The sequence below is a fragment of the Toxoplasma gondii genome, chromosome II (assembly GCF_000006565.2).
Source record: "Toxoplasma gondii ME49 chromosome II, whole genome shotgun sequence".
Classification (NCBI taxonomy): Eukaryota; Apicomplexa; class Conoidasida; order Eucoccidiorida; family Sarcocystidae; genus Toxoplasma; species Toxoplasma gondii.
The window spans coordinates 718,819-741,847 of NC_031469.1; the positions used below are offsets into that span (position 1 = coordinate 718,819).

The 23,029-nt window shown below is 51.8% G+C and overlaps 4 protein-coding genes across 4 annotated transcripts; 1 reads left to right on the forward strand and 3 right to left on the reverse strand.

Moving 5' to 3' along the window:
* Window positions 1-922: 922 nt before the first annotated feature.
* Window positions 923-9,593, reverse strand: TGME49_221950 (splicesome-associated protein, putative). Its single transcript, XM_002369973.2, has 9 exons — window positions 8,161-9,593; window positions 6,685-6,819; window positions 6,071-6,307; window positions 5,343-5,492; window positions 4,758-4,913; window positions 4,235-4,415; window positions 3,808-3,992; window positions 2,778-2,843; window positions 923-2,279 (listed from the first exon to the last, which is right to left on the reverse strand). Exons 1-9 carry the CDS (start codon window positions 8,626-8,628, stop codon window positions 2,181-2,183), a joined length of 1,677 nt encoding a protein of 558 aa, XP_002370014.1. The 5' UTR covers window positions 8,629-9,593; the 3' UTR covers window positions 923-2,180.
* A 2,214-nt stretch (window positions 9,594-11,807) lies between these two features.
* On the reverse strand, window positions 11,808-14,151 carry TGME49_221970 (hypothetical protein). The gene is made up of 3 exons (XM_002369975.2): window positions 13,219-14,151; window positions 12,913-12,996; window positions 11,808-12,491 (listed from the first exon to the last, which is right to left on the reverse strand). The coding sequence occupies exons 1-3, from the start codon at window positions 13,397-13,399 to the stop codon at window positions 12,070-12,072; spliced, it is 687 nt and encodes a 228-aa protein (XP_002370016.1). The 5' UTR covers window positions 13,400-14,151; the 3' UTR covers window positions 11,808-12,069.
* Window positions 14,152-14,377: 226 nt separating this feature from the next.
* Window positions 14,378-19,434, forward strand: TGME49_221980 (U1 zinc finger protein). Its single transcript, XM_018779948.1, has 4 exons — window positions 14,378-15,426; window positions 15,691-17,131; window positions 17,910-18,007; window positions 18,562-19,434. The coding sequence occupies exons 1-4, from the start codon at window positions 15,352-15,354 to the stop codon at window positions 18,658-18,660; spliced, it is 1,713 nt and encodes a 570-aa protein (XP_018638296.1). The 5' UTR covers window positions 14,378-15,351; the 3' UTR covers window positions 18,661-19,434.
* TGME49_221990 (hypothetical protein) lies at window positions 18,981-23,011 on the reverse strand. The gene is made up of 2 exons (XM_002369977.2): window positions 21,351-23,011; window positions 18,981-20,793 (listed from the first exon to the last, which is right to left on the reverse strand). The coding sequence occupies exons 1-2, from the start codon at window positions 22,611-22,613 to the stop codon at window positions 20,296-20,298; spliced, it is 1,761 nt and encodes a 586-aa protein (XP_002370018.2). The 5' UTR covers window positions 22,614-23,011; the 3' UTR covers window positions 18,981-20,295.
* Between the last annotated feature and the right edge of the window lie 18 nt (window positions 23,012-23,029).

Sequence of the window (23,029 nt, forward strand, 5' to 3'; positions counted from 1 at the left end):
TTGCTTCCTCTTCTTGTTCTTCCTTTTGCTGTTCTCTTCTTCTCGTTCTTCTTTTCCTGGATAGCGGTTGGATAGCGGTGGCACCAGAACGCCGGAGCGGAAAAAGGCGAAAAAAGAGTCGACTCCGCACAGAAATTTCATCTCTGCAGTCGCAATCCTTCTCCGCAGGGACTCCTGTTCCACTCGCTGCCACCCTGAGGCCGCTCTCAACACTGCACAAACATATATATATATATATATATATTCGTATATTTTAGACGTACATAGTTGTCTATGATAGCGGATATAGTAGGTACATGGCTAGACAGATGTTCACTGTCTTCTTGGAGGCAGTGCTGCGCTTGTGAGAAAGCCGAGAAGAGCTCCGGAGTTTTGTCTCTCATTCTGTGTCGCCTGTAGAAAGCAATCTTTCTGAAGGAGCTTTGGAGACAGGTGATTTGTGAGACCAGAGTCCTCTCTCCTGCGCAGTTCCTCAGAGACTTCTGAGGCGACCGGGAGCTCAGCAAGCAGCCTCAAACGGCGTCCCCTGCGAGTGGCCAGTGCAGGCTAATGAAAGTTCTTTGAAATGAACTGGAGAGTCGCGTGCAGTCTTGTTGCATGCGTCGACGATAACTACTCTGCCCATACTCTGCCCATGTTTCCTTTGCAGGGTCGCGCGTTGTCTCCAGAGAAATGCTCGCAAAATGCACAATTTCCTTCATAGCTTTGCCACCTAAAAAAGTGCCTCGTATACGCACTCCGCCTGGCTCCACGCTGCGAATCATGTATCTAAATATTCAAGTTTGTACATGGAAAGGTAACTGAATATGTCAATAAACACATATCTATCCATATAGATATATAGATACATTCATGAATATACACAGGAAAAGGTGAAGATATACATTTATACATGTATATCCATCATTTTATCGAGAGAGACGCGACTAGATATTCATGTCGACTTGCACATCCGAACCTATGCATACACATATATATACATATATATATATATATATATATTGTATATAATTTACATTTAATTTACATTAAGAAGCCGAGCACAGATGTACGTTGTTTCAGATAGGGAAAAACGACTGTATAGACACCCTTCTCTACAGGAGAAGTTGCACACAGATTTGGATATACGTATGCGTCCTTGAATATAGATATTCCTCGAAAGCAGTGACGGTGGAAGAGGTGACGACTGCATGCACTCGCGAAAAAAAGTCATACGAGCAGAAGCTCCTCTGTCTTCAGAAACGGAGACACTTCAATCCAAGCAACTCTCAACATCACTACTAATAGACGCGTGAGTCCCGCGTGAGTAGAAGAGATGAAGCTGGAAGAAGCCGACGATTTCTGCGACCAAGTCTGGAGAAGTCTCAGAGCTCCAACTCGCGCGAAGCTCCTTTCTCCACGACAACGTCTCTGCTGTCTTGGCCTCGCCGTGTTTAGCGAGCAGCTCGAGTTTCAGAGCAATGCGGTGTACATACGGCAGAGAGAGCAGAGAGAAGGAGCAGAAAACAAAGACAGGCCGGCAGAGGAGAAAGAAGAGATTTGGAGGGCAGAAAGTAGGAGATCAGAGAGGGGGGAAACAAGAAAAAGTGAGTTGACGACCAGAAAAAATAAAAAAGATTCGAGGGTCCCACAGTGGAGGAGAGAGAAGGCGAAATAAATTCGGCATGGACACAGACGTGAGCAGGTTTGCTGGGAAGAACCTTTCACAGTTCGAGTGACAATTTCAAGCGAAGTTTTGTTATTCGTGGAGATTTTCCTCAAACCCAAACTCGAGTGTACAGACACCAAACGCGGCGGCACGAGTTTCTGCGCTCAACCGCACACCGGAAGACAGCCGCTTTTCCTCCACCTCTGCTGCATGCACTTCTTCGCCTCTCTCCTTTCCTTTCTGCTTTCCTCTCTCGACGTTTCTTGTTCTCTCTTCCAGCCGTCCTTTGCCAGTGACGAGGCGCGTCCTCTTCGCCTCTTTCGCCGACACAGTGGGCGTCGCAACATTCTGAGGACCAGGGCACTCCTCCGGCGTTTCTTTTGCAGAGACGCGCGCGTATCTGGGCCAGCGAGAAGGAGAAGGTCCGAAAACAAGGTCAGAAGAGCAGACGCCGAACGAACGAGATGAGGGGACAGCAACAGGGAAGGCGCGCGACAACAAAACGAGCACGACGGCCTGAACTTGGAAAAACTCAAAGCAGTCCCTGTCTGCGGAGATCTTCGAAGGCGCGAAGATTCATCACGTTTCCCTGCGAGTCCTCGCACTCGAGTTCCTGCTCGTCTTTGAAGGTCTGCAAACAGAGAAGTGAAGACTCAAACTTCGTTCGAACTCCACAACGGACAAAGCTTCGACCTGCTTGACTCCAAGAGAAAAAAGCGAATGAGAACCGACCGAACAGACGCAGGTAGAAGAAGAGAGAGTCGCGAAGAGGAGGAAAAACGCGAAGGAGGAAAAACACTTGCAGAGAAGAAGAAACAATGGATTCAAAAGCCGCTCCTGCCAAATACGAGAGCGACAGGCCATGCGAACACCGCGGACGTTTCACAGACCACAGAATACGGAGAGGAAGAAGGATATTCAGAGTCACGAGGACTTCGAGGAGAGAAGAAAACTGAAAGGATGAATGAAAAAAGAAGCGAAGGACTCAAGGAAAAGACCAAGAAGGCAGCAAGAAGGACAACGAGACCATGTGCAATGGAGACAGCGACAAGAAGAATGCAGCTGGTAACTAGCCCGCGCTTCGTGGCTCATATCCTGAATCCGAATATAAGCCGAAAAAAACACCTACCTTCCCTTCTGCATCCTTCTTCAATTTCTCGTACAGCTTGATAGCGTCCTCGATCTTTGTGATCTCCTGAACGCAAACACAGCGCCCATCACACGTTGCTGAATAAAGACACAATTCGATGCAGAGGCATGCTCGAGCATGAAACAAACACACTCCATCATTTGAGTTCAAATAAATTACATATATATATATATATATATATATATAAATAAATATATCTGTATATAGAAATATATAGACATGTATAGATATATATTTTTATATAGATATATATAGATCTGTATATATATATATATATAAATATATTTATATATATTTATACAGAAGGAGATGCACCCGGCACGCATTTGTATGTTTCGCCTTCAGTACAAATTACTCCTTTGCAGTGTTTGTTTCCGCTGTGCGCTTGAATCTCTTTTCTGTCTTCCTCTGTGGGTCGTCGTTCTTGCCTCCCGCTCGGCTGCGAGAGTGGGCTTCGATTTTTATTTTTTGTCTCTCTCCTCGCCTGCTTCTCTCTTCTTGTCTCGTCCGCTTCGTCAGGATTTCCACTCAACACGAAAAACGATTCCCCATCTGTCGTGTACATACACCCCGTTCGGCGAACTCGATGCACCCAGGACTGTGAAAAAGTTTGTTGTGCAGAAAATCCTCATGACCGTCGAGTTGAAAGGCCCTCCGCGTCTCGCCACGAATTTGTCTGCATCCGCGGATCCCAAGAGTTTCGGTCCTCTGCACCGATTTGAGCTCTCGTGTTTTGTTTCCTGAATTCCTCTGGGTGCCAAGTTTTCTCTCTTTCGTTCGTCCACTGCTTGAGTGCCGGCGACATCTTCTAGGCCGGAGGTCTCAGAGTCTTGTCAGTAAAAAAGAGCGGGAAGAGGGGGAAAGAGAAGAAGAAGAAGAAGAAGAGAGGAAGAAACCGAAGGGGAGGAAGACGCTGAGCGACGCAGTCTTGTCACTCATCCCCGGACACAGAGGTCACAGAGTCTTTTTTCCAACAGAAGCCTCGAAAGGAAGATTCGTTTGAACTTGCCTTGAAGTGAGTCGTATTCGGGATGCGGAGGCAGCGCATGCCGAACGCATGTCTCCACTCCATGAAGTGACGCTCGAAAGCTCGTCTTCCCCAGTAAGAGAAGTTGCCGCAAATTTCGCATTTGAATTCTTGGCCCAGACCGTGCAGCTTGTACAGCCAAAATGGAATCGGACGGCCGTCGAACCCTGCGTCGAAAAGACAAGGAAAAAGAGGAACTGCAGCGAGAGAGCGAGGGAGACAGCGAGAGAGAGGCAGAGAGACGCAGAGAGAGAAGAGAACAGAAGAGAAGAGAGAAGCTGAAAGAGGAGAACAAGAGAGAGGAGAGAGGAAGCCACAGAGAAGAGAAAGAAGAGAGAATAGAGGAGCGAAGAGATACAGGTATCAGATATTTTGAAGCGAGATCTCTCTCCTTCATTTCACTTCGTACCCAGAGGGAGATTGAGAGGATTGTAGATTGGTTGGTCGTCTTCTTCATCTTCGCTGTCGCGCTCTGCGTCGCCGACAGCCTTTGCAGCTTGCTGGTCATCCTCGTCATCACTAATTCGATTTTCTTCCTCCAACTCTTCTGCCGTCCGTGACTGCTTCTTGTGGTGGAATGCCACAGTGCGCTGCAGAGGGCGGAGATATTAAGGAAGGAAGCATGCAGAGACGCAATAAAGAGAGACAAGAACAAAAGAGGCACACGCAGAAAGAAACTAGCACAGACAGAGACATAGATTGTAAGAGAGACAGATTCACATAGAGGAAGACATGGAGACAGTCCGAGAGATCGCGAGGAAGACAGAGACAATACGAGCGACACAGCGAGAGAGACATAGACATCTCGAAGACGCGCCATTTTAGCCTTCTGTAGACCCATAGTTGAACGGCAACGGGCGGTGTGCCCGGAGCCTTTTGAGACGCATGCGTTCGGTTCCGACGCCACCCCGTGGGTTCAATTCTTGACTCACCTCCACGACATCCTCAAGAATTTCCTTGTACGCATTGACAAGAAATTCAGCTTCAGCCAGTTCCTTGTCGTGCGCCTGCGATGCTTCTGCCTGCTTTTCCTGCTCCTCGTGAGACAGCTTGGTGAACTCGATAAGCGCCTTCTTGTACTTCTTCCCCTGCAGAAAAGGTGAAAAAACAAACAAATGCATGAAGATACTTCTGCGCAACCGACCTGGATCCTCCAACGTCTCTCTGTGCGTGAGGCGGTTATGGACTCTCCGACATCCTCCACCTGTCCTCTCTCTTCCTCTTTCCGCCTCTCTCTCCAATTCCATTAACCGTCCACTCCAGATAAGCTCAGGGATCTGTTTTCCTCCACTCGCTTCCTGTCTCCCCACTGGTTCGCTCCCTCTGACAGTGTCTCCCGTCTCTTTCTCTCTAGCTTCCTCTCTCTTTCCTTCCCTCCGTTCCCCTCGCTCTCTTCTTCCTCCTCCTCCCTCTCTTCTTCTCACTTTCCTGTTTTCTTTCTCGCCCTCTCCTTTTCTCTGCTTCTCTTCTCTCCTTTTTTCTGCTTCTCTTCTCTCCCTTTCTCTCTTTTTGTTCACCTGCATGTGCGACTCGCGGGGGCCTTCTGAAAGGAAGACTTTGTCTGTCGGTCTGCAGTAGAGAGGCAGCTCCATCGTCGGCGTCTGCCAGCCAGGTACTTCCTTGCGCCCCCACTGTTCCTCGAATTGCTCGGAGAACTTCTGCCGCACCTGCAGGCCTCCACAAAAAAGCAAAGTTGAAATGGTCACGACCTCTTCAGAGACGCGAAAGCGCCTCCTCGCCGGCAGCGAGAGAAAGAAACGACGGGAGCGAAGAAAAAACAGGACAGAAACGAAGCAGGAGAGACGCGGAGATCTGAAGAAGAACGACACTCTGGAAAGGCGAGGCCTGGAAAGGCGAGGCCTGGAAAGGCGAGGCAGAGGAGTCCGGGGGAGACACTAGTGAACAGTACCCCCCCCCCCGCGATTGAGGAGGAAAAATCTGTCTTTCCACATGTTTTCGCTTCTTCGTGTTTTCCTCCATCTCGCGTTTCGAACTGTCCTGTCTCTCTCGCCTCCAATTCGCTCGAATCTCTTCTCCCCATAAACGTCCTCGCTCACAGCGACCACCCTGGGGGAGCCAACGAGGTCCACGAGAGAACGAGAGACAGGCGACCTAGGGGGGAGGAACGGAGCGAAACGGCGCCGCGAGGAGACAGGAAACGAGACCATGCGACGCGAGTGCAGGAGACAAAAGGAGACAGACTGTCAGAGCTGAAAGAGCGATGCGTATTGACGTGTTTCCTCACCTGATCGTGGTCTGCAAGGGGGTTGCGTCGGCGGAAGAAGTCTTGGAGATACGCGACAATTCCATTGAGGTACGCGAGGTAGTCTGAGGACCGATACTTGAGGGCGCGAGGAATGGAGGTAAATACGTGGAAGGTCTTCAAGTAAGAAATGTAGTCGACCAAGTCTTCCTCGAAGCGGCTGTCCTTCAGACGCTCCGCGACCTCCTCCGTCAAGCCGCGCTTCATCAGGCGCGCCGTCTGCATGCGACCCAGAAAATGGAAAAACGCGAATTCGATGTGTGCCTCAGAGAGGAGCGCGGCCCGCAGAGAGCCTTCGAGCGCAAGTCAAGTCAAGAGCGAAAATGGGGAACATCAAAACGACATGGCGACGAAGAAGAAGGCGACAAAGAGGGGAACAGGAAGCACGAGGAGAAGAGGACGACGAGCAGGAGGAGGAGGAACGAGAGAAGAAACGCGAGAGGGAGAGAAGGGAAGGAGAAGAAAAACACGAGAGGAAAGAGCGAAAGAACATTTGGAAGAGCGACAGACGAAGAAAACGAGAAAGAGACAACGAAGAAAGAGAGGGAGATGAAAGAAGAAGAAGAGGAAAGACAGAGCAAAAGATGAGATCTCACCTCTGCTTTTCTGGCCTCGTTGACTTTGTAAGTTCTCAGTGGTTTCCAGTTGATGAACGTGGTGAAGCTGTTGTGCAAATTCAGCATCTCACCCCACTGCTCCGCTTCGTCGAAAACGCCATCCAAATAGGGAGTCTGAAAGAGACAGATGACGCGAACAGACCAAACGACGAGAAAATCGAAGCTCGTCCGAGGTGTACGTACCCCGTGAGAGGCTTCTAAAAACTCAGATCTCGAGTGCCCGCGTTTGCAGCGAGAGACGCAACACAAAAGAGATCCAGTCGAAGTTTTCTCATCCCTGAAAACGCCTCAAACTCCAGAGAAACGGTGCCTTTTATGCGGAGAGCAAACGGTCGAACTTCTCGCCGAGGCCCCACACCTCCGCGAAAACAGCAGCGCTTCACAGCTGCGCCAAATGTATAAAACCATTTTTTTGTATCCGTAGGCGGATAAACACAATTACAGATATACACATACATATATACATATATATATATATATATATATATATATATGTACATGTACATCTACCTACGGATATATATATATATATATATAGATAGATAGATAGATAGATACATATATATATATATATATATATACGTATGCACTTCTAGAAACCCGTGTGCTCGGCTGTGTGAAGAAAATACTCTTGTCAATGCATCTGCAACTCGCTTCCTCCATTTCCTCCCACAATCGCACCCATCATCAAGAGCTGCAAATGCAAATTCACTTTGCATATGCACATATTCACAGAAATCCAGATACGTACATATATATATATATATATATATATATATATGAATATGCGTACATATACTTCAAAATACATGCATATATACATACATATAAATACATACATATATATACACATAAAAACATATATAAATATATATATATATATCCATGGATAAGTCTTTGTCTTCACGTATGAATACCCGCGTGAATATCCATGGGAGGCATTCACATCCATATGCATGCGCCATTTTGTGAGCATACATCTTTATTCTCAACAGGCAAACAGAGACAAAGAAAAGCAACAGAAGAGGCCTCAATCCCAGATCCATCAACACATCCATATATATATATATATATCCCAACCGATATATCAGCGTACAGACACATGCATACGCATGCACAGCAGCAAGCACATGCGTTTTTGAACATGCACATGCCCATTTACATCTGTCCATCTGTCTACGCATAGGCATTGACATACGGACGCGGGTGAAAACGAAACGCCATCATCGATGAACATCCAGGTGGAGGCACATCCTACGCGCATGCATGTAGACTGCCTTTTCAGTGGAGGATAGACTCCAAGACAGATGGCTGGTGTGGACAAACTTGGAGGTTTGTGCATGCCGACTCCCGGTTCGCCGATGCTCTTCAGGACCAGCAGGTCGGCGGCTTTGTGAACAAGTATCTCCACACAACTGTCAGCTGCAAATATCCGTGGTTTTTTGTCCTTTTTACCTGATTTGCCTCCTCGACGAGAGCTTGCGGATCCTTCATTTCGGGTGCGACACTCAAGTCGGTTCCCTGTGCAGCTGCTGTCATTGCTCGTTTTCTGTGAAACTCTCGAATCTGTCTGATCCGTTCGTAGAAGTTCACCCACACATCGTTGCCACCGCCGCCCTCGCGCTGTCCGCCGAGAAAACCGATTTCGTCTTTTCGCAAGTTGTCGCCGTCTCCGTAGATCTCCAGGCACTTCTGTGCACTCTCTTGCATCCGACTCAGCATGTCTGCGACGGCCCAGTCGAGACGCAGCTTCTCGCGCTTTCGCTTCTCACCCTTCAACACAGAAGAAGAAGAGGAGGAGGAAGAAGAAGGCGCAGTGCCGCATCTCTGGTCTTGAAGCAAAAGCAGCTGAGCAGCTGCTTTTTCCACTCGCTCCACCTCCTCGTGAGACGCACGCAGATGCTCCAACAGAGACGCAGACATCTTGGAGAGGAAAGGGGAGAAAGGAGACACTCCGCCAAACCAAGGAAAAAGGCTATCTTGGGGAGATACCGAAGGAGAGAGAAGCTGAGAGCGGCGGCGAAGGCGAAAGAGACAAGTCAAAACAGAAGAAGAAGAGAGAAAACGTTTCTCAGATGTGGAGAGAAAGAGAACGGAGGGACCAGAAAGGACGCGGACAAAAAGGAAGAGATGCACCGACGAAGAGAGCCTTCACTTGGTGTTGGCTCTCGACCTCGGGTGTCGCTCTTTTTTCTCGTAAACTCTCTTCGTTTTTTCCCCGCTTGTTCGTGCCTGTCCTCTTCTCCCTTCTCTCCTGAAACGCTGTCCTCTTCTCGCCTCCTTCTCTGTTGTTCCCTCGAAGGAGGAAGTTCCTGCGCGAAGAGGAGCGACCAACGGACAGAAGAAGAAGACTGTTCGCCGAGAGAAGATGCAGAGAAGCAGGGAGGCACACGACCAGGGAGACAAGCTCCTCTCGTTCAGAAAGGGGAGCAGAGACTCTCGCGAGCAGCGGGGTCTCTTCTCTCTGCGGCATCCGCGGAGAAAAAGACGAGGGAAACGACGAGACGGGGGGACGCAAAAGAAAGGTGAAAACAGACGAAAAAGGCGTCACGGAGAAGCGGGGAAAACAACTTTTGCTGGGGAGAACTTGGAAGAAAAAGATGCAGAGAGGGCGAAAACGCAGGACGGCGAGAGAGGCGGGAGACGAAAGGCGCATGCAGAGGTGGAGCTTGCAGAAGAAAGAGGAAAAAGAAAAGCACGAGAGTGAAGTCGAGCAAGAAGAAAGAACTCGAGCGCCTGCGTAGCAGAGAAACAGAGCCCGTGAAAAAAGAGCCTGCGCGTGCATGCAAAAATGCCGGGAGGTCAGCAAAGAAGGAGAAGAAGACGGCCGCTATAGGAGCGGATGGCCTCCCCATGAAATGGGGAAAAAGAAATAAGCGAGAGAAACGAAGAAAAGGAAAAAAATCTTAAAATCCGAGACATCGGACGAGCATACAGACCCCTCCGTCTCTGATGAACTTCTTCTCCCTTTTCTGGATGTCTTACTTCTTTTTCCTACCGCCGTCTCCCTCGGTCACTCTCGGGGACTTTCTCTTCCTCTCTCGCTTTTTTTCGTATCTGCTCCCTTCTCTTCCTTTTTCCTTTTTCTTTCTCTCTCGCCTCTGCGCGCTTGGACGCACGCGACGGTCGTCGCTTGCATCGAAGGCAGAGAGATTACGCAGACGTCCCTTCGGTAGGTCTTTCGAAACGCGTTTTTCAGAGAAAGCGATGCATGCTTGTCATTCTTCTTTCCCTCCTTAGTATCCCTGCAAAGCCACCGCATACGCGAAAATGACTTTCCTCACGATGCCCACACGAGACGGCGCGTCTCCGCGGTGTCTCTACACCTCCGCTTCGAGCCAGTCCGCCTCAGAGAAGTCGAAGAGAGGCTCGCTCCCGCGTTTTCTCTGGATTCTGCAACACACTGTACAAAGATGGAGAAAATCGGGTGTTCCTAAGGCATTTTTAACAGGACAGAACGCGGACCGCTCTCTACTTGCGGTGCCGCGAACATGTCGAGAAATCGGAACTGAGAGACGTAGACGCTTCTGCACAGACATACATAGATGCATACATACATAGATACATGCATACATAGATACATACATACATATATACATACATACATAGATACATACATAGATGCATACATACATACATACATACATACATACACAGTGCTGGAGCGCAGAGCGAACGACGCGCACCCCGCATGTGAGGCGAGTAGACACCATCCGGATAGAGAAAGGCTAGACAACGCGAAAGGGAGATCTTCGCGAGAAAGAAGTCCTCGCCTTGCGCTTCTTGCTGCGGTTTACATACACCTGACTGAAAAATCGAGCACTCGCAGTCGACAGACGCACAGGCATGCTGCGGCATGTTTGTGTTTCGCCCTGCCTCCGCATCCACCTTCGCGTTCGGGTCTCTCTTCTTCAAGAAGAGCTATCCCTGGCACTCCTTCTCGATATGCTTCCCAAGTTTCGCCCCACCCGAGAGAGACTCCTTTCGTTTTCCAACAGTCCCGTAGAGAAGACACTATTCGATCTGTGGATTCCGACAGAGAGCATCGGCTCGATTCCTGAGTTGCCGCCACAGGCCCGTAGCGAGCGGCAATTGGAGGCTTTTTAATGCCCCCATCGTCGCCAGAGCGCCCCGTGAGCCTCTCTGTGTGTTCGCCTGTCTTTGCCGGGTGTCTACCGCTTTTCGGATATGTACGCCTGCTGCGCAGAAGAGGCCTTGGTGCCTGACTGGTCCGTTCTCATCTCTCCACATGCACCAAAGAGAGAGCAGGTGCAGACACAAGGCGAACAGTCGCTTAGAGAAGACGCCCGAGGCGGCGTTCTAGAACCGAAAGGACGAAACGGCGTATCTGCTTCCAAAGAACCGTCCGAATCTACGGCGTGCAGTGCGACAGCAAGAGAGGCAAGCACAGTACTCCTAAATGTTAGGGTATCACTACTACCTGTTCTCCAGTACCGCGCTCGGTAGAAAGTCCAAACAAGGCATAAGTACTACCTGTTCTCCAGTACCGCGCTCGGTAGAAAGTCCAAACAAGGCATAAGTACTACCTGTTCTCCAGTACCGCGCTCGGTAGAAAGTCCAAACAAGGTATAAGTACTACCTGTTCTCCAGTACCGCGCTCGGTAGAAAGTCCAAACAAGGCATAAGTACTACCTGTTCTCCAGTACCGCGCTCGGTAGAAAGTCCAAACAAGGCATAAGTACTACCTGTTCTCCAGTACCGCGCTCGGTAGAAAGTCCAAACAAGGCATAAGTACTACCTGTTCTCCAGTACCGCGCTCGGTAGAAAGTCCAAACAAGGTATAAGTACTACCTGTTCTCCAATACCGCGCTCGGTAGAAAGTCCAAACAAGGCATAAGTACTACCTGTTCTCCAGTACCGCACTCGGTTGGAAGCCGAAACAAGGTAATTGCTGAAGAGCTGAAACACCGTGTAATTGATTCTGGTGCCCCTATTCCCCGGGAGGGCGGAAAGCATGGTCATGAGAAGGGAGGAGAAACCGGGGTGTGGAACAGTAGAGACTGGATCTGCGACCGATGGTAACTCCAGGTGGAAAGAAGAATACAAACTGCTCAGTGTTGCGGCTGTGCGTCGGCTGGAGTCGAACGTTTCTCGGGTGTAAAAGGAATTTTTTCATCGTTGCTGAGCACAAAGAAAACCTTTTCGCTGTGGAGAGAGACACCGGGTTTCGACAAACACAGACCTGGTAAGAAAAAGGTCCTTCTTCGCAGAAGGTGAAGCCTACTTGGCCTAGCGATGGTCGCGGCTGTACCGGAAACAATTGCATGCGCTTTCCTTTCTCCCCTCTTTCCTTCCTGCCTGAGTCTCCTCCACCCTTTTTCTTCGCTTGTTCTCTCCGCTCGCTTATTTGCCTTTCTTTCCGCGTCGCTTTGTGCGGACTCGACTGGAAGCCGCCTTGGCCTCTGCCTTCTTTTTGGCGGCGAGGAAATTGACTTTGACCGGCACTCTCGACGTCTCTTCCTTTCGGCGCCTCTCCATCATCGTCCGCATGGCGTCCGTCATCATCATGCTCGCGGCCAAGCCGTACGCGTCTCCAGCTGCGGCGGCTTCCGAGGAAGACGCACTTGCGTCTCCCTCTGCCTCTTCACCAGACTCTCCGTCGTCCTCCATCGCTCCCTCCACAGCGGTCCGCTCTGCATGCAGTTGCTTGCGCAGCGACTGCGTTCGCGGATCGTTTGTCTTCCCAGGCAGATTGTCGTACAGCCGCATAAAGTCCTCTTCCTCCTCCGGGGTGTACTTGCGTCGGTTGTGCGTGCTCGCGAGTCCTGAAAAAGGAGACGCGAGAAAGAAAGTGACGAGACTGCATGCGTAGAGATAGGCTACGAGAAGGCACCAGAATGGCTTCTCCACTTTTCAAACGAAGGGATCCAGTGAACGCGAACTTGTGCAGATATCGAGCCGATCGCCTGCGCATCTGCGAGAGAGTTACATGCACTTCGAGTGACAGGACATCGGCAACTCTGGGCGTCCCGTCTGCCTCAGAATGAGGCCTACGAAGAACCAGTTGAGAAGGCGCAAAGCGAAGCAGAAACGCGCGGCAACTGGCGGGAAGAGCAGGCGCGTCGTGTCTTGTCCTCCCTCGGCGGCCCTCGGTGCAGCAGTGCACACCCCACCCAGACTCGAGACTCCCCTGCAAACGGGCAAAAGGAGAACGAAAGTTTTCTCCACTTGGCGTTTCCGCCTCACCTGCCAAGAGTCCGACTTTTTCGCAGCGGAAGTCCAGCGGAGGAGGTCCGGGGAGTTTCTGAGGAAACACGGCGCCTGCAGTGTCTGTGCAGAGGAAAGCAAAGGACCAGCCGCACAGCGCATACGAGTGCAGTCGAACGACGAGGGAGCAACGGAGAAGAAAACAGACAAGACGGGCATCAACACAGACTCTGAGGCCTGCAGAGGACGAGACGAAGACACAAAGGAGAAACAGGAGAAGGCCAGTCTGCTCAGGATGAGGCAGTCGGATGTGTGTGTCTTCGCCCTCGCCAGCGAGAGGCATACCTGGATGAAGGAATGCATTTGGAGGCCGAATGTCGATGTCGACGAGGTTGTTGCCTTGCTGTAGAAGCTGGAGCCGTGCACTGAGGCACTCGAGGCGTTCTTTCTCAACTGTCTTTGCGACGCACTGTCTCTTCACAGCGCGGTATCTCCGCTTGCTCTTCGCTCGAAGTCCTTTCGCCATTGTGAGCCGGAGAGAAGACCGGGAAGGGGAGGAGAAGAGAAAGGGGAGAAGAAGACCGGGAGGGGGGACGAAGAGAGAAGAGCGGGAGGAGGAAAAGGTGGATGAAAGAGAGACAAAGGAGGAGACACGAGCGGTCGACAGAAGTAGGAGACAGGAGAAAGGAAAGAAGAGGCGGCCAAAGCAGGTGTCGAGAAGAAAAGGAAACAGATGGAGACGATGATGACGAAGAGAGAAAGGAAGAAGGAAGAATGGACGGCCAAGAATGACGTGGAAGTCGAGGGAAGCCGTTATAAACGCGGGATGGCAGATTCAGCAGCAAAAGAGATGCTGCTATTGGACGATTCCAGGTTCGCTCTGAAACCTGCAATCTGCTCCAGCTGACTCAAACTCAAAGTGAGGTGTAGGTACAGCGAAAAGACTCAGGTGTATGTACACTCGACGTTGAGGGTCGGCGGGCCGTGTGGGGACTGAGCGCGGAACTCGAGTTGAGGGATTTGGGAGAGACAGACGCCTCAAAAAAAGACTCGAATTTCCCCCCGTTTTCCTTTTTCTTTGAGGAAGACAACAAGAACTGAAAAGGGCGCAACCACCCGCGAAAATCACACAGAACTTGCCGTTTTTCTCCAACAGCGAAGAGCGGACTCAGGTGTACGTCCGCCCCCACCGCGTGCAAGAGAAAAACTCTCGCAGAAAGAGGGGAAAGAGATGGTTCGAGTCGTCGCTGTCCTCTTGACCAGCAAGGGAGTCTGGAGAAGAAAATCTTTTTCCTCGACGCTGCTGTCCTTCGACATCAGCAGCAGAAAAAGGCGATTCTCCCGCCCTCATCGCGTCGCGCCTCGCGTTCGCGAAAAACGCCAGCGCGTGCAGCGTGCATGCAAGGGATTTTGCGGACTTGGACTCGGTGCGGAAAAGCGAAGTTTCTCGTTTCCTAGTTTCCTAGCAAAAGCACGCGCCGTTCCTCTTCTAAAAATGGACGCCCTTTCTTGAAAGAAACGCGTGTGATCCTCGCCGCGCGCTGTGCCTTAGGTCCCTCTGTCTCACCTTGGAGTTCTATCTTGTGTTACAGTGCTTCTCTCCGCCGAGCTGGAGAGCCTGAGATGTCTCTCTGCGTACTCGTTAGACACTTTGTCCTTCTCATTCCTCTCCTTTCGTTGTTCCTTTTCTTCTGCATCTCTTTCAGGTTTTTTTTCAGGTTGAGGAGCCCATACTTCCGTCGGCTTTCGTCTCCTCTGCGTTCCCGTCGTCCTTTCTCGTTCTCTATCTTTGTTTCGCTCCTTTTTTATCCCCTGTTTCCTCTTCTTTCTTTCTTTCTTTCTTTATTTCTTCGTATATGTCTCTGTCTTCTTTTCCCACTCTCCTCTCCGCTCTGCCAGTCCTCATTCTTTCTTCTCTCTTCCTCGTTTCTTCCCTTCCGTTTATCTCGCCGTTTTCTTTCAAAGGCTCTGTTCCGACGGTCCTCTCTTCGTCTTGTCAACCTTTGTCTGTTTTCTTCTCCACAACAAAAGTGGAGTTTCTCTCTCTCTCGTCATGTCTACTGCTGTCTCGAAACATTCGTACCAGAACGCACGAAAGTCGAAACGTTGCATGCACATGCGCATGGCACTTCCGGCGTTTTCTCTCTGACTCGAAGCCCATCGCAGTTTACCTAGCCAGCGCAGTCTGGGTGTCTCGGAGCAGTTCTTTGCCCGTTCTTCTGTTCTCTCTTTTCTGTCTTCGTCGTTGTCTGTGCATTTTCTTCTCTCTGTCCACTGAGCCTGCGCCTCTCTGAAGAATTTTGTGAAAACAGTCGATTTTCAGCAACTTTTTGCTTTTTCTGTACAATTTATTAGTCGGTGAATGGCCGAAACATGCTTCGTAGAATCCGTTTTGTTTCAGTGGTTAAAAAATAGACGACGTCGACCAGAGATTCTCGAAGTTTTCATCCAAAAGCATTCCACCTACCTGTCACCAAAATGACGGAGCGCTGGGTGTCGCAGAAGAAGCACTACTGCGAGGTCTGCAAGACCTGGCTCAGTGGTCACACGATGGTAAGAATGTCTCTTTTTAATTCGTTTCCATTTTCAAAGAAATGTGTGTGAATCCGCTCGCGACCGCAGAGCCAAGAGTTCCTTCAAGAACGTTTTTTCGCAGGTGACTTTTCCTTCAGGTGACTCGTGCTCAGCAGCAGCTGTCGACTCAACCGAGGAGAATCCCAGACTGCCTCGAGAATCCTTGGTGTGGTGAAACCTGGCGTCCCCAATGCCCTCTGGACTTCCCTGCGACTGTTCCGTTTGCGACTGTTCCGTTTTCAGAACGTAAAGCGACATGAGATGTCTGAAAGGCACATCATGAACGTCCGACAGATGTTCAAAGAGATGAAACATCGCGAAAAAGAAAGAGAGGCAAACGTACGGCTGGAGCAGGAGGAGATCGCCCGTGTCGAGGCTGCTGCTGCTGCGGCGATGCTCAGAGAAGACGGCCTCGGACGTCCGTCGTCCTCTTCCGCGGCGGGTTCTTCGGACGGGCACTGCCCTCCCGCCGTCGCTCACAGCGGCTGTTGGTCCATGTTTGTGGACTCTTCTTCCGGACTCCCCTACTTCTTCAACTCGGAAACGCAAGAGTCTTCCTGGACGCCGCCGCCAGGCTTCCCGCTGCCGCCGCTTCCGGCCGGCCTCCTGCCTCCGGCGGGTGGACATGCACCTGCGCAGGCGGCGGGTGGACATGCACCTGCGCAGGCGGCGGGTGCCGGCGTGAGGCCCAAGCTGAAGATTGTTTCGGTCAAGAAGGCGACGAAGAGCGAACAAGGGGAGGCTGTGCGTCAGACCAGTCCTCAGAGCGCTCCTCACGCGACGACAAAAAGCGAGGCTTCTGCTGCTGCCTCCTCCAGTGTCCATCCACTGCTACCAAAGATCAAAGGCGAGCCCACAGACGCCGGAAAGTCTTCTGCCTCTTCTTCTTCCTTTGCTTCGCCGGGGTCTGGTCCTGGTGGAATGAAGGAGGAGAAGTCGAGTCTGTGTACAGAATCAAGTCAGAGGTCGGAAAACTCCTCTCCTGTCCCGAGGTCTGGAGTGTTTCCTGCTCCGCCAGCATCCGCCGCTTCTTCGTCCGTCTCTCCCTCCGCTTCTGCCGCAGGAGACGCGGCCGCTAGAGCCGTCAGCTTTCTTCCCTCGTCCGTCTTCGCCGGCAAACGCGCCGGTTTCGTCTTTCAGCTGGGCAGCCATGGCCTGGGGTACTACGCGGACTCGCCTGAGGAGTCGAGACGCCGGAGGCCTCCGGAACAAGGCGCGAACGCCGACGCGGCGCCACACGCCCCAGGCGATGTATGGAGTCTGACAGAGAAACCAGAGAAACCAGAGAAGCCAGAGAAGTCAGAGAAGGCAGCGGGAGGAGAGAGAAGGCGGGAGTTTTCTCGCGGCGACCGCGGACGCAGAAGCGGAGGGTGGTTGCGAGGGCAGAGGCCCGGAGCGAGTGAGGAGAGGAGAAACCCGGCCATGAAGGCGACGCCCGAGGGAGAAGAAGGCGGAGAGGAGACGGAGGCGAAGAAGGAAGGAGGTCGAACAGCACAGAGTGGAGAAGAAGCGCCGGAGGAAACTCTTCAGAGCGATTTGTCGAGAGAAAGCAAAGCGGCGATAGGTCCCAACATCGGAGAGTGGGAAGAAGTCAAACCTGGAGATTACAGCGCCTTTGGAAGCTGCACGCACGAGGAAGAAGAAGCTCCACAAGATGAAGGAGAAGAAGAGCCGTTCACGGAGGGTGAGCGAACAGACGCGAGAACGCAGAATGGCCTGGAAGCAATCTCGACTTTCAAAGAAGACTGGAGATGCGTATTAAAACCAACAAAAAGAGACTGCCCGATCCAAAATGGTGATGTCGTTTGTTACTTGTGACGAGCGGTGTGTTTAAGACGAGTTTACGCATGAGCTCGTTTCAAGATGTCGTTCTTGTGAAAGCAAGGCGGGGATACATGGTAAGGAGGGAGAGAGAGGGGTCGTGCGAGATGAAGAGGGGAAGAGTCCGCAAGAGGAGAGAAGACGACAGATGAATCTCGAGAGGCTCAGGAGGCTCCGAAAAATGCTGAGTTCTTGTTGACAAACAAGACGCGAACATCGGTGACCAGGGAAGAAGAAAAACCAGGTGTTTGGACAAAGGACGAAGAAAAACGAAATGCGTTCGGCGAAGGCCGCATGTGCAACGTCGAGAATTCAGGTTCTGGGAGAAGGAAACGCGGAGTCGAAACTGAGAAGCGAAGAAGTTTGAATGTTGATGCACACAACCGTCTCGCGATGAGGAACTCTCTTGCCTATGAACAAACACCACCCTGGACGGACGCGGGAACTGTTTCGTTTTTGACTGGTGACAAGTGGATTTCAAGCCGCGTTTTCGTGTAGAAACCAGCGGACGAGACTCTTCAAGGGGGGAAAAGTCTGGGGAAAACAGAAACGGAGAATCTGGGAACGAGTCACGACGTCTTGTTTTCGAGTTTGTTCTCGACATCTGGTGGAGAAATGTCCTGTGTTTTGTTTTCGCTCAGCTGAATATCTCAGAGATCTGCGCTGGGACGTCGCTTGCCAGGGTCCTCTCCATCGAGACGACCTCGAACCGCAGGAGAAACCTGTGTACCATCCTCGAGTGAGTTGTCAAAACGAAATCGAAATTACCGTTCAGACCGGCGACTCGGTAACCCCATCTAGGAAACGCTTTCACGATGTGAGGACAGACAACGTTCAGAGTGGGGTGGATAAGATGCGCAGTCTCCTTCAAGTGGCCAAGGAGGAGACAAGAAACTCCTGAAAGTTTTTCCTCTGTTTGTCGGCTGTCATGCGACAAACTGAGCAATGTTTTCTTTCAAAGGAAGAGTCAAGTGAGATTCATAAAGTCATGTGAACAAAACTCACTTGGTTGGAAGCATTCGTTTCTTGAACACACACTCCCGTCTTTCCAGATGTGCGTATGTCGGCTTGCGCTTGTGCGGTGGATGGCGGTCCGCATTGTCAGGCGCTCTCTCGGGTGATTTCTCGGTTCTCTCGCTCGCTCTACGTCAGTGCATGTAACGTTTTCTGCAGACGAGCATCAGTCTGTGTTTCTGTAAATCGCTGCTTCGTTCACAAGCTCGGGATAAGGTTCGCACGAGGGTGCAAACCACAAGGCGTTTCTTGTCTCTGTGTCTCTCTCTCACTTCGTAGACTGATGAGGAATCGAATTCGGAGTCCGCGACGCAGGTGGCGTTCAAAAAAGCGAGGAAAATGAAAGTCGAAGGTCTCAGGAAACTGACAGCAGACTGAAAGCGGGGAAGTTTTCCGCGACAAAACTGTGTTTCTCTCTCGACAAGGCCGCGTTTTGTGGGTTCGGGGTAAACATCGGGGGCCAGCACTAAAACAGTACACTCTATACGCCGACAGGGAAGTACTTTCTTGGCGTCGACGTGCAGACGCATGCGAACTCGTTTCCACTTTTCAATCTTTCTTCTGCATCGCGGCGCCTGCTCAGGTGTATTTGTCGCGTTTATTCGGCAGAGGGCAACACTGTTGGTCTGCGCATGCGACTGAGTTTCTGCTTTTTCACTTCCCGTCCACGCTTCCTGCACATGAAGCAGCTACGCACTGGCCAAGTTGTCAGCTGGATATCTCAGTCACCCGGTTCCTAGAGGCATACGTTTCTGTCGCACAGCAACTGCGACCGCCAAAAGAAACATCTGGAAGCAAATGGTCTGTCAACAGGTCGAGTCTCAGCGGCAGCAGCAGCCGCGTCTTTCCGCTGGTCCCTGGGCTCTTTGTTTTTGCCCTGACAGCCTCAAGAGAAGTGCAAGAGCGGAACGTTCACAGTTCGTCTCCCAGAGGAATTTCAGTTCCTCGGAGTCACAGGAATGGTGACAGAACATGACGCACATCAGACAGACCCCCAGGTACACTGCGTTTTCTGTCGCATTCTCTCCCAAAAGCTTTGTCACGGAGAGCCTGGATGTATCCCTCGAGGACACTGAATCCCGCCCATGTACCGTTCTCTGGGACGGAATCAGGACTCCGCTGTACAAAGAGAGACAGACGACAAACCAAGGTGGAGCTCAAGAATATAGACAGGCATATGTACATTTATATATATTTTTATATATTTATATTTAGGTATATAAATCTGTGTGTGTGTATATCGATGTATGTACACGACTGAATAGCGTGCTCGACGCCAGCAGACGGCGCCGCCGCCAGTGGAACACAGGCCCACAGTCTTCGCAGAACCAGTTCATTCAAAATAAATTTTCACTTCTCGAGCGACACCAGACCCTGAGACGCACATCCGCGCGTGAGTCGGACCTTTTGTTTCGCGTTTTTTCCACGCGAAAAAAGAAAGTATCGACTGACCGACCCTATGCCAACAGCTGAAGCTGTTCCTTCTCGACCTTCTGAGGGAGGACAGCAGCATTTTGTCCAGCTCCTCTAGCTGTGACCTTCGAGGAGAACAAACACCTTCCTGAAAATGCGGCCTGTCTGAGATTTTCGAAAACCCAAAAGACTGCGCGCGCAGGGCCTCTCTCAGAAGAGTCTCTTCCCTCTCTGTGCGTCTGACTTGACGCTGGGTCGAGACTCCTGCTCCATGGTCTCTCGTTTCGCAAAAGAAAGTGGAAGACCGGTGAGACGCCGCAGTACCTCCTACTCCGCCTTCGAGTCTTGGGTTGACAGACCGCTTCTCAGAGGACTGACGCAACTCGTTTTTCTCCAACACACGGCTTTCTCAGAACTCGAGCGGCCTGCGCGGTGAAACCGCTGTCCAGGGTACGCTGAGAAGAATCCCGGCGCATCCAGCCAGGACACCGCCTACTGGTTTGGACCCTCGAGACTTCACGGGCCGTCGAAAGACGTTGATCTCTCGTAAGTTCGAAGGACTCACTCCTCGCGACACGGTGTCCGAGCAGTTCCTGTTCCTCACCAGCACAGCTTCGCCATTCTCTGCAAGAACACTCTGAATCTGTCTCCGACATCTCTACAGGGCGTTGCGAACCCGCGGCGCGCATAGTACGCTGAGGCGGTGAGGATGTCTATCTCGTCCTCGTCTTCGAGAATGACCAGCCGCCTGCGTCGTCTGCCTTTCTGCTTCCCGTCGTCTCCCTCCTCCGACTTCTCCATCACGAAGAAAGACACGCCTGAATCGGTCTCTTCGGGCAGAGACAAAACTCGCGAAAAGTTCCCGCTGGGGGCGGCAGCAGCTGCATCTCGCGCTGCCTGCGCGGCGCGACTCGCAAACGAGTTCTGCGACTTCGCGACGGGACTCTGCGCTGGAGTAGTCGACTGCTTCTCTTCTGGCGCCTTCAGCAAGCTCTTGAGCGTCGCGCCTGACAGGAACGTCCGAGAGTTGAAGTTCTTTTTGGCCGCCCTCTGCAGCTTGAGCAGATCCTGGGGCGTCAGCGTCGGAGGCATGCTCTCCTGAAGGAAGCGAAAACGAGCACAAAGTTGAGAGTCTAGAGACGCTCGGCTCCCCACTCTCGAATCAACTTGTTCACCTCTTTTCCTCCTCACAAGCACCGCAATAGGCACGCGCATACACACATGACACAAAGATGCACACACAGCAACGATGGATCCGCAAAAAATCGAAGCCACACATCTGCCGTTTCCTCAAAAAAGGCCTCTCTGTGCCACCCAGCGTCCCACAGTGTCAAAATGGTGAAACGAGAGGAGAATCGGAAAAGGTGACTGCACAGCTAAGTGGGAATGATACACACAGATGCATACAAATATGCATGCATGTACACACATTTATATATATATATATATATATATATATGCATATTGAGAGAGTTAGCTGAGTTCATAAAGGACGCAAATACAGGGCTAGACATCCATAGATAGAAATGTGAGCTGAAAATATGAGCTGAGGGCTGTGAGTGTGTTTGCTGATGGTACGTCCTGCTGGTTCCGATGTGAAAAGCTGTGTCGGTTGTGTGGAGGGTCTTGGGATTCGTTGATTCGAGTGTTTATACCTTGGAAACTTTTAGTTGATGTTCGTCGGCAGGCATGAGAGCAGGCATCGAAGCGTGTCTGGGGAGAAGTCGCGCAGCTTTTGCGGGGGGGTCCGTGGGGTCCTTTGTTGTGTTTGATTCCGCGGAGTTTCCGCTTAGATCTGCGGCGAATGCTGCGTCGTCCGCGAGAGAAATCGCAACTGCTGCAGCGTCTTCCATGAAGACGCTCATGCGACTTGTCAGCCGGCTTGTTTCACCCGTAACTTGGCGCACGACGCCGAGAGTGCACAGCGAAATTTCTTCATTGGCGCAGTCCAAGCTCAGAGTTCGACCCGCTCTTCTTGGCCCGGCATGTGTTTCCTGTGTCAGCGCCACGAGCCGCGACGAAGTTCCTGCGACTGCATCTGCGTTCCCCTCGCTTGCTTCTGAGTTGCCGACAGACTCGGAGGCCGCGCAGGTCCCCGCGAGAGCGCCGAGAGAAACGCTGTCTACACTGCTGGCGCTTCCGCAGCTGCTGAGGCGAGAGGCAACGCTGTCGGCGGTGACCCTGGACTGGCAGTTCAGGGAGAAGTACCCGACGGACGCTCGTCCTGCCTGCGCCGTCGCTACGGGGTCGGAGGCGCGAAGCAGTCCGTTCTGATGTCCTTCCTTCTGTGTCTCGAAACAGCCTCCCGTCGACCCGACCGCAGGCGCCGCCGACGTCGTGCGAGTAAGAAACGACTTCCGGCGCACGTAGGGGCCGGCAGAAGCCGTAGACGCCTCGCTGTTGCGAGTCCCAAGGGACGGCCTGAACGTTTCGGAACTCATTTCGTTGCTCGGAAAGTGGATTCTCGCTTCCGCGCCGTCGCCCATCGAACTGCTGGTCACTCTGAAGGAGTCCAGCGAGCTCCTAGCTGTCGCGCAAGACACACTCGCCGACCTGGCGTCCTCCACGGGAAGAAACCTCCTGCAAAGCAAGCCGGAAGAGGCGCTGCGTCTTTCCACCGAAGACTCCTCCCTGGAGAACGCCGTTTCCTGGACGCATTCGTCGGCAGCCAGCGAGGCGGCCTGCGCCGCACGCAGTGCCATGTCAGCCGCGTGTTCTGTGACAATTTCGCGAGTTCTCGGGGTGGACTGTAGAGAGTAAAAGCGCGAAGGTGCGATACTTTGTTGAGGGAAAGACGCGACACCCGCGGAAGACGCATACTCAAAGTGGCACTCTTCGCCTTGACCCGCAGTCAACGCCCGGCGGCGCCTATCCTGCACGAGCGCCGAGGCGGGTGCGATCCGAGCTACGAGGGCCATGAGTCGAGAAGAAGACAGAAATTTTCACGGCAAAAAGACACGATCGGCCGTGGAAGCAGCGCGGAGCGAAACACCGAAACTCCCTCGAGACACACGAAAAAACACCGTGAAATTCCAGACAACACTCGAGACAACAACAGAAACTGAGCGCGCGCCGGGACGAGGAGCGCTAGCTAGCCTGGGTCGTGCGCACAAGCGCGTTGTAGCTTGAGCAGAAAAGAGGAAATGACAAAGTCACAGGCTTGTCACAAGAGACGAGCGAAGAAGAAGGCGAAGAGATTCAAACAAAGAAGTGGCTACAATAAAGGAGGAAGGTGCGCAGAAACCGCGCTGCTCGGCTGTTGCGCCACCCACAGGCTGCACAGGTGAAACAGCGGAACCGGGAACATCGACCGCGCGAGCTTCAGGAAACAAGG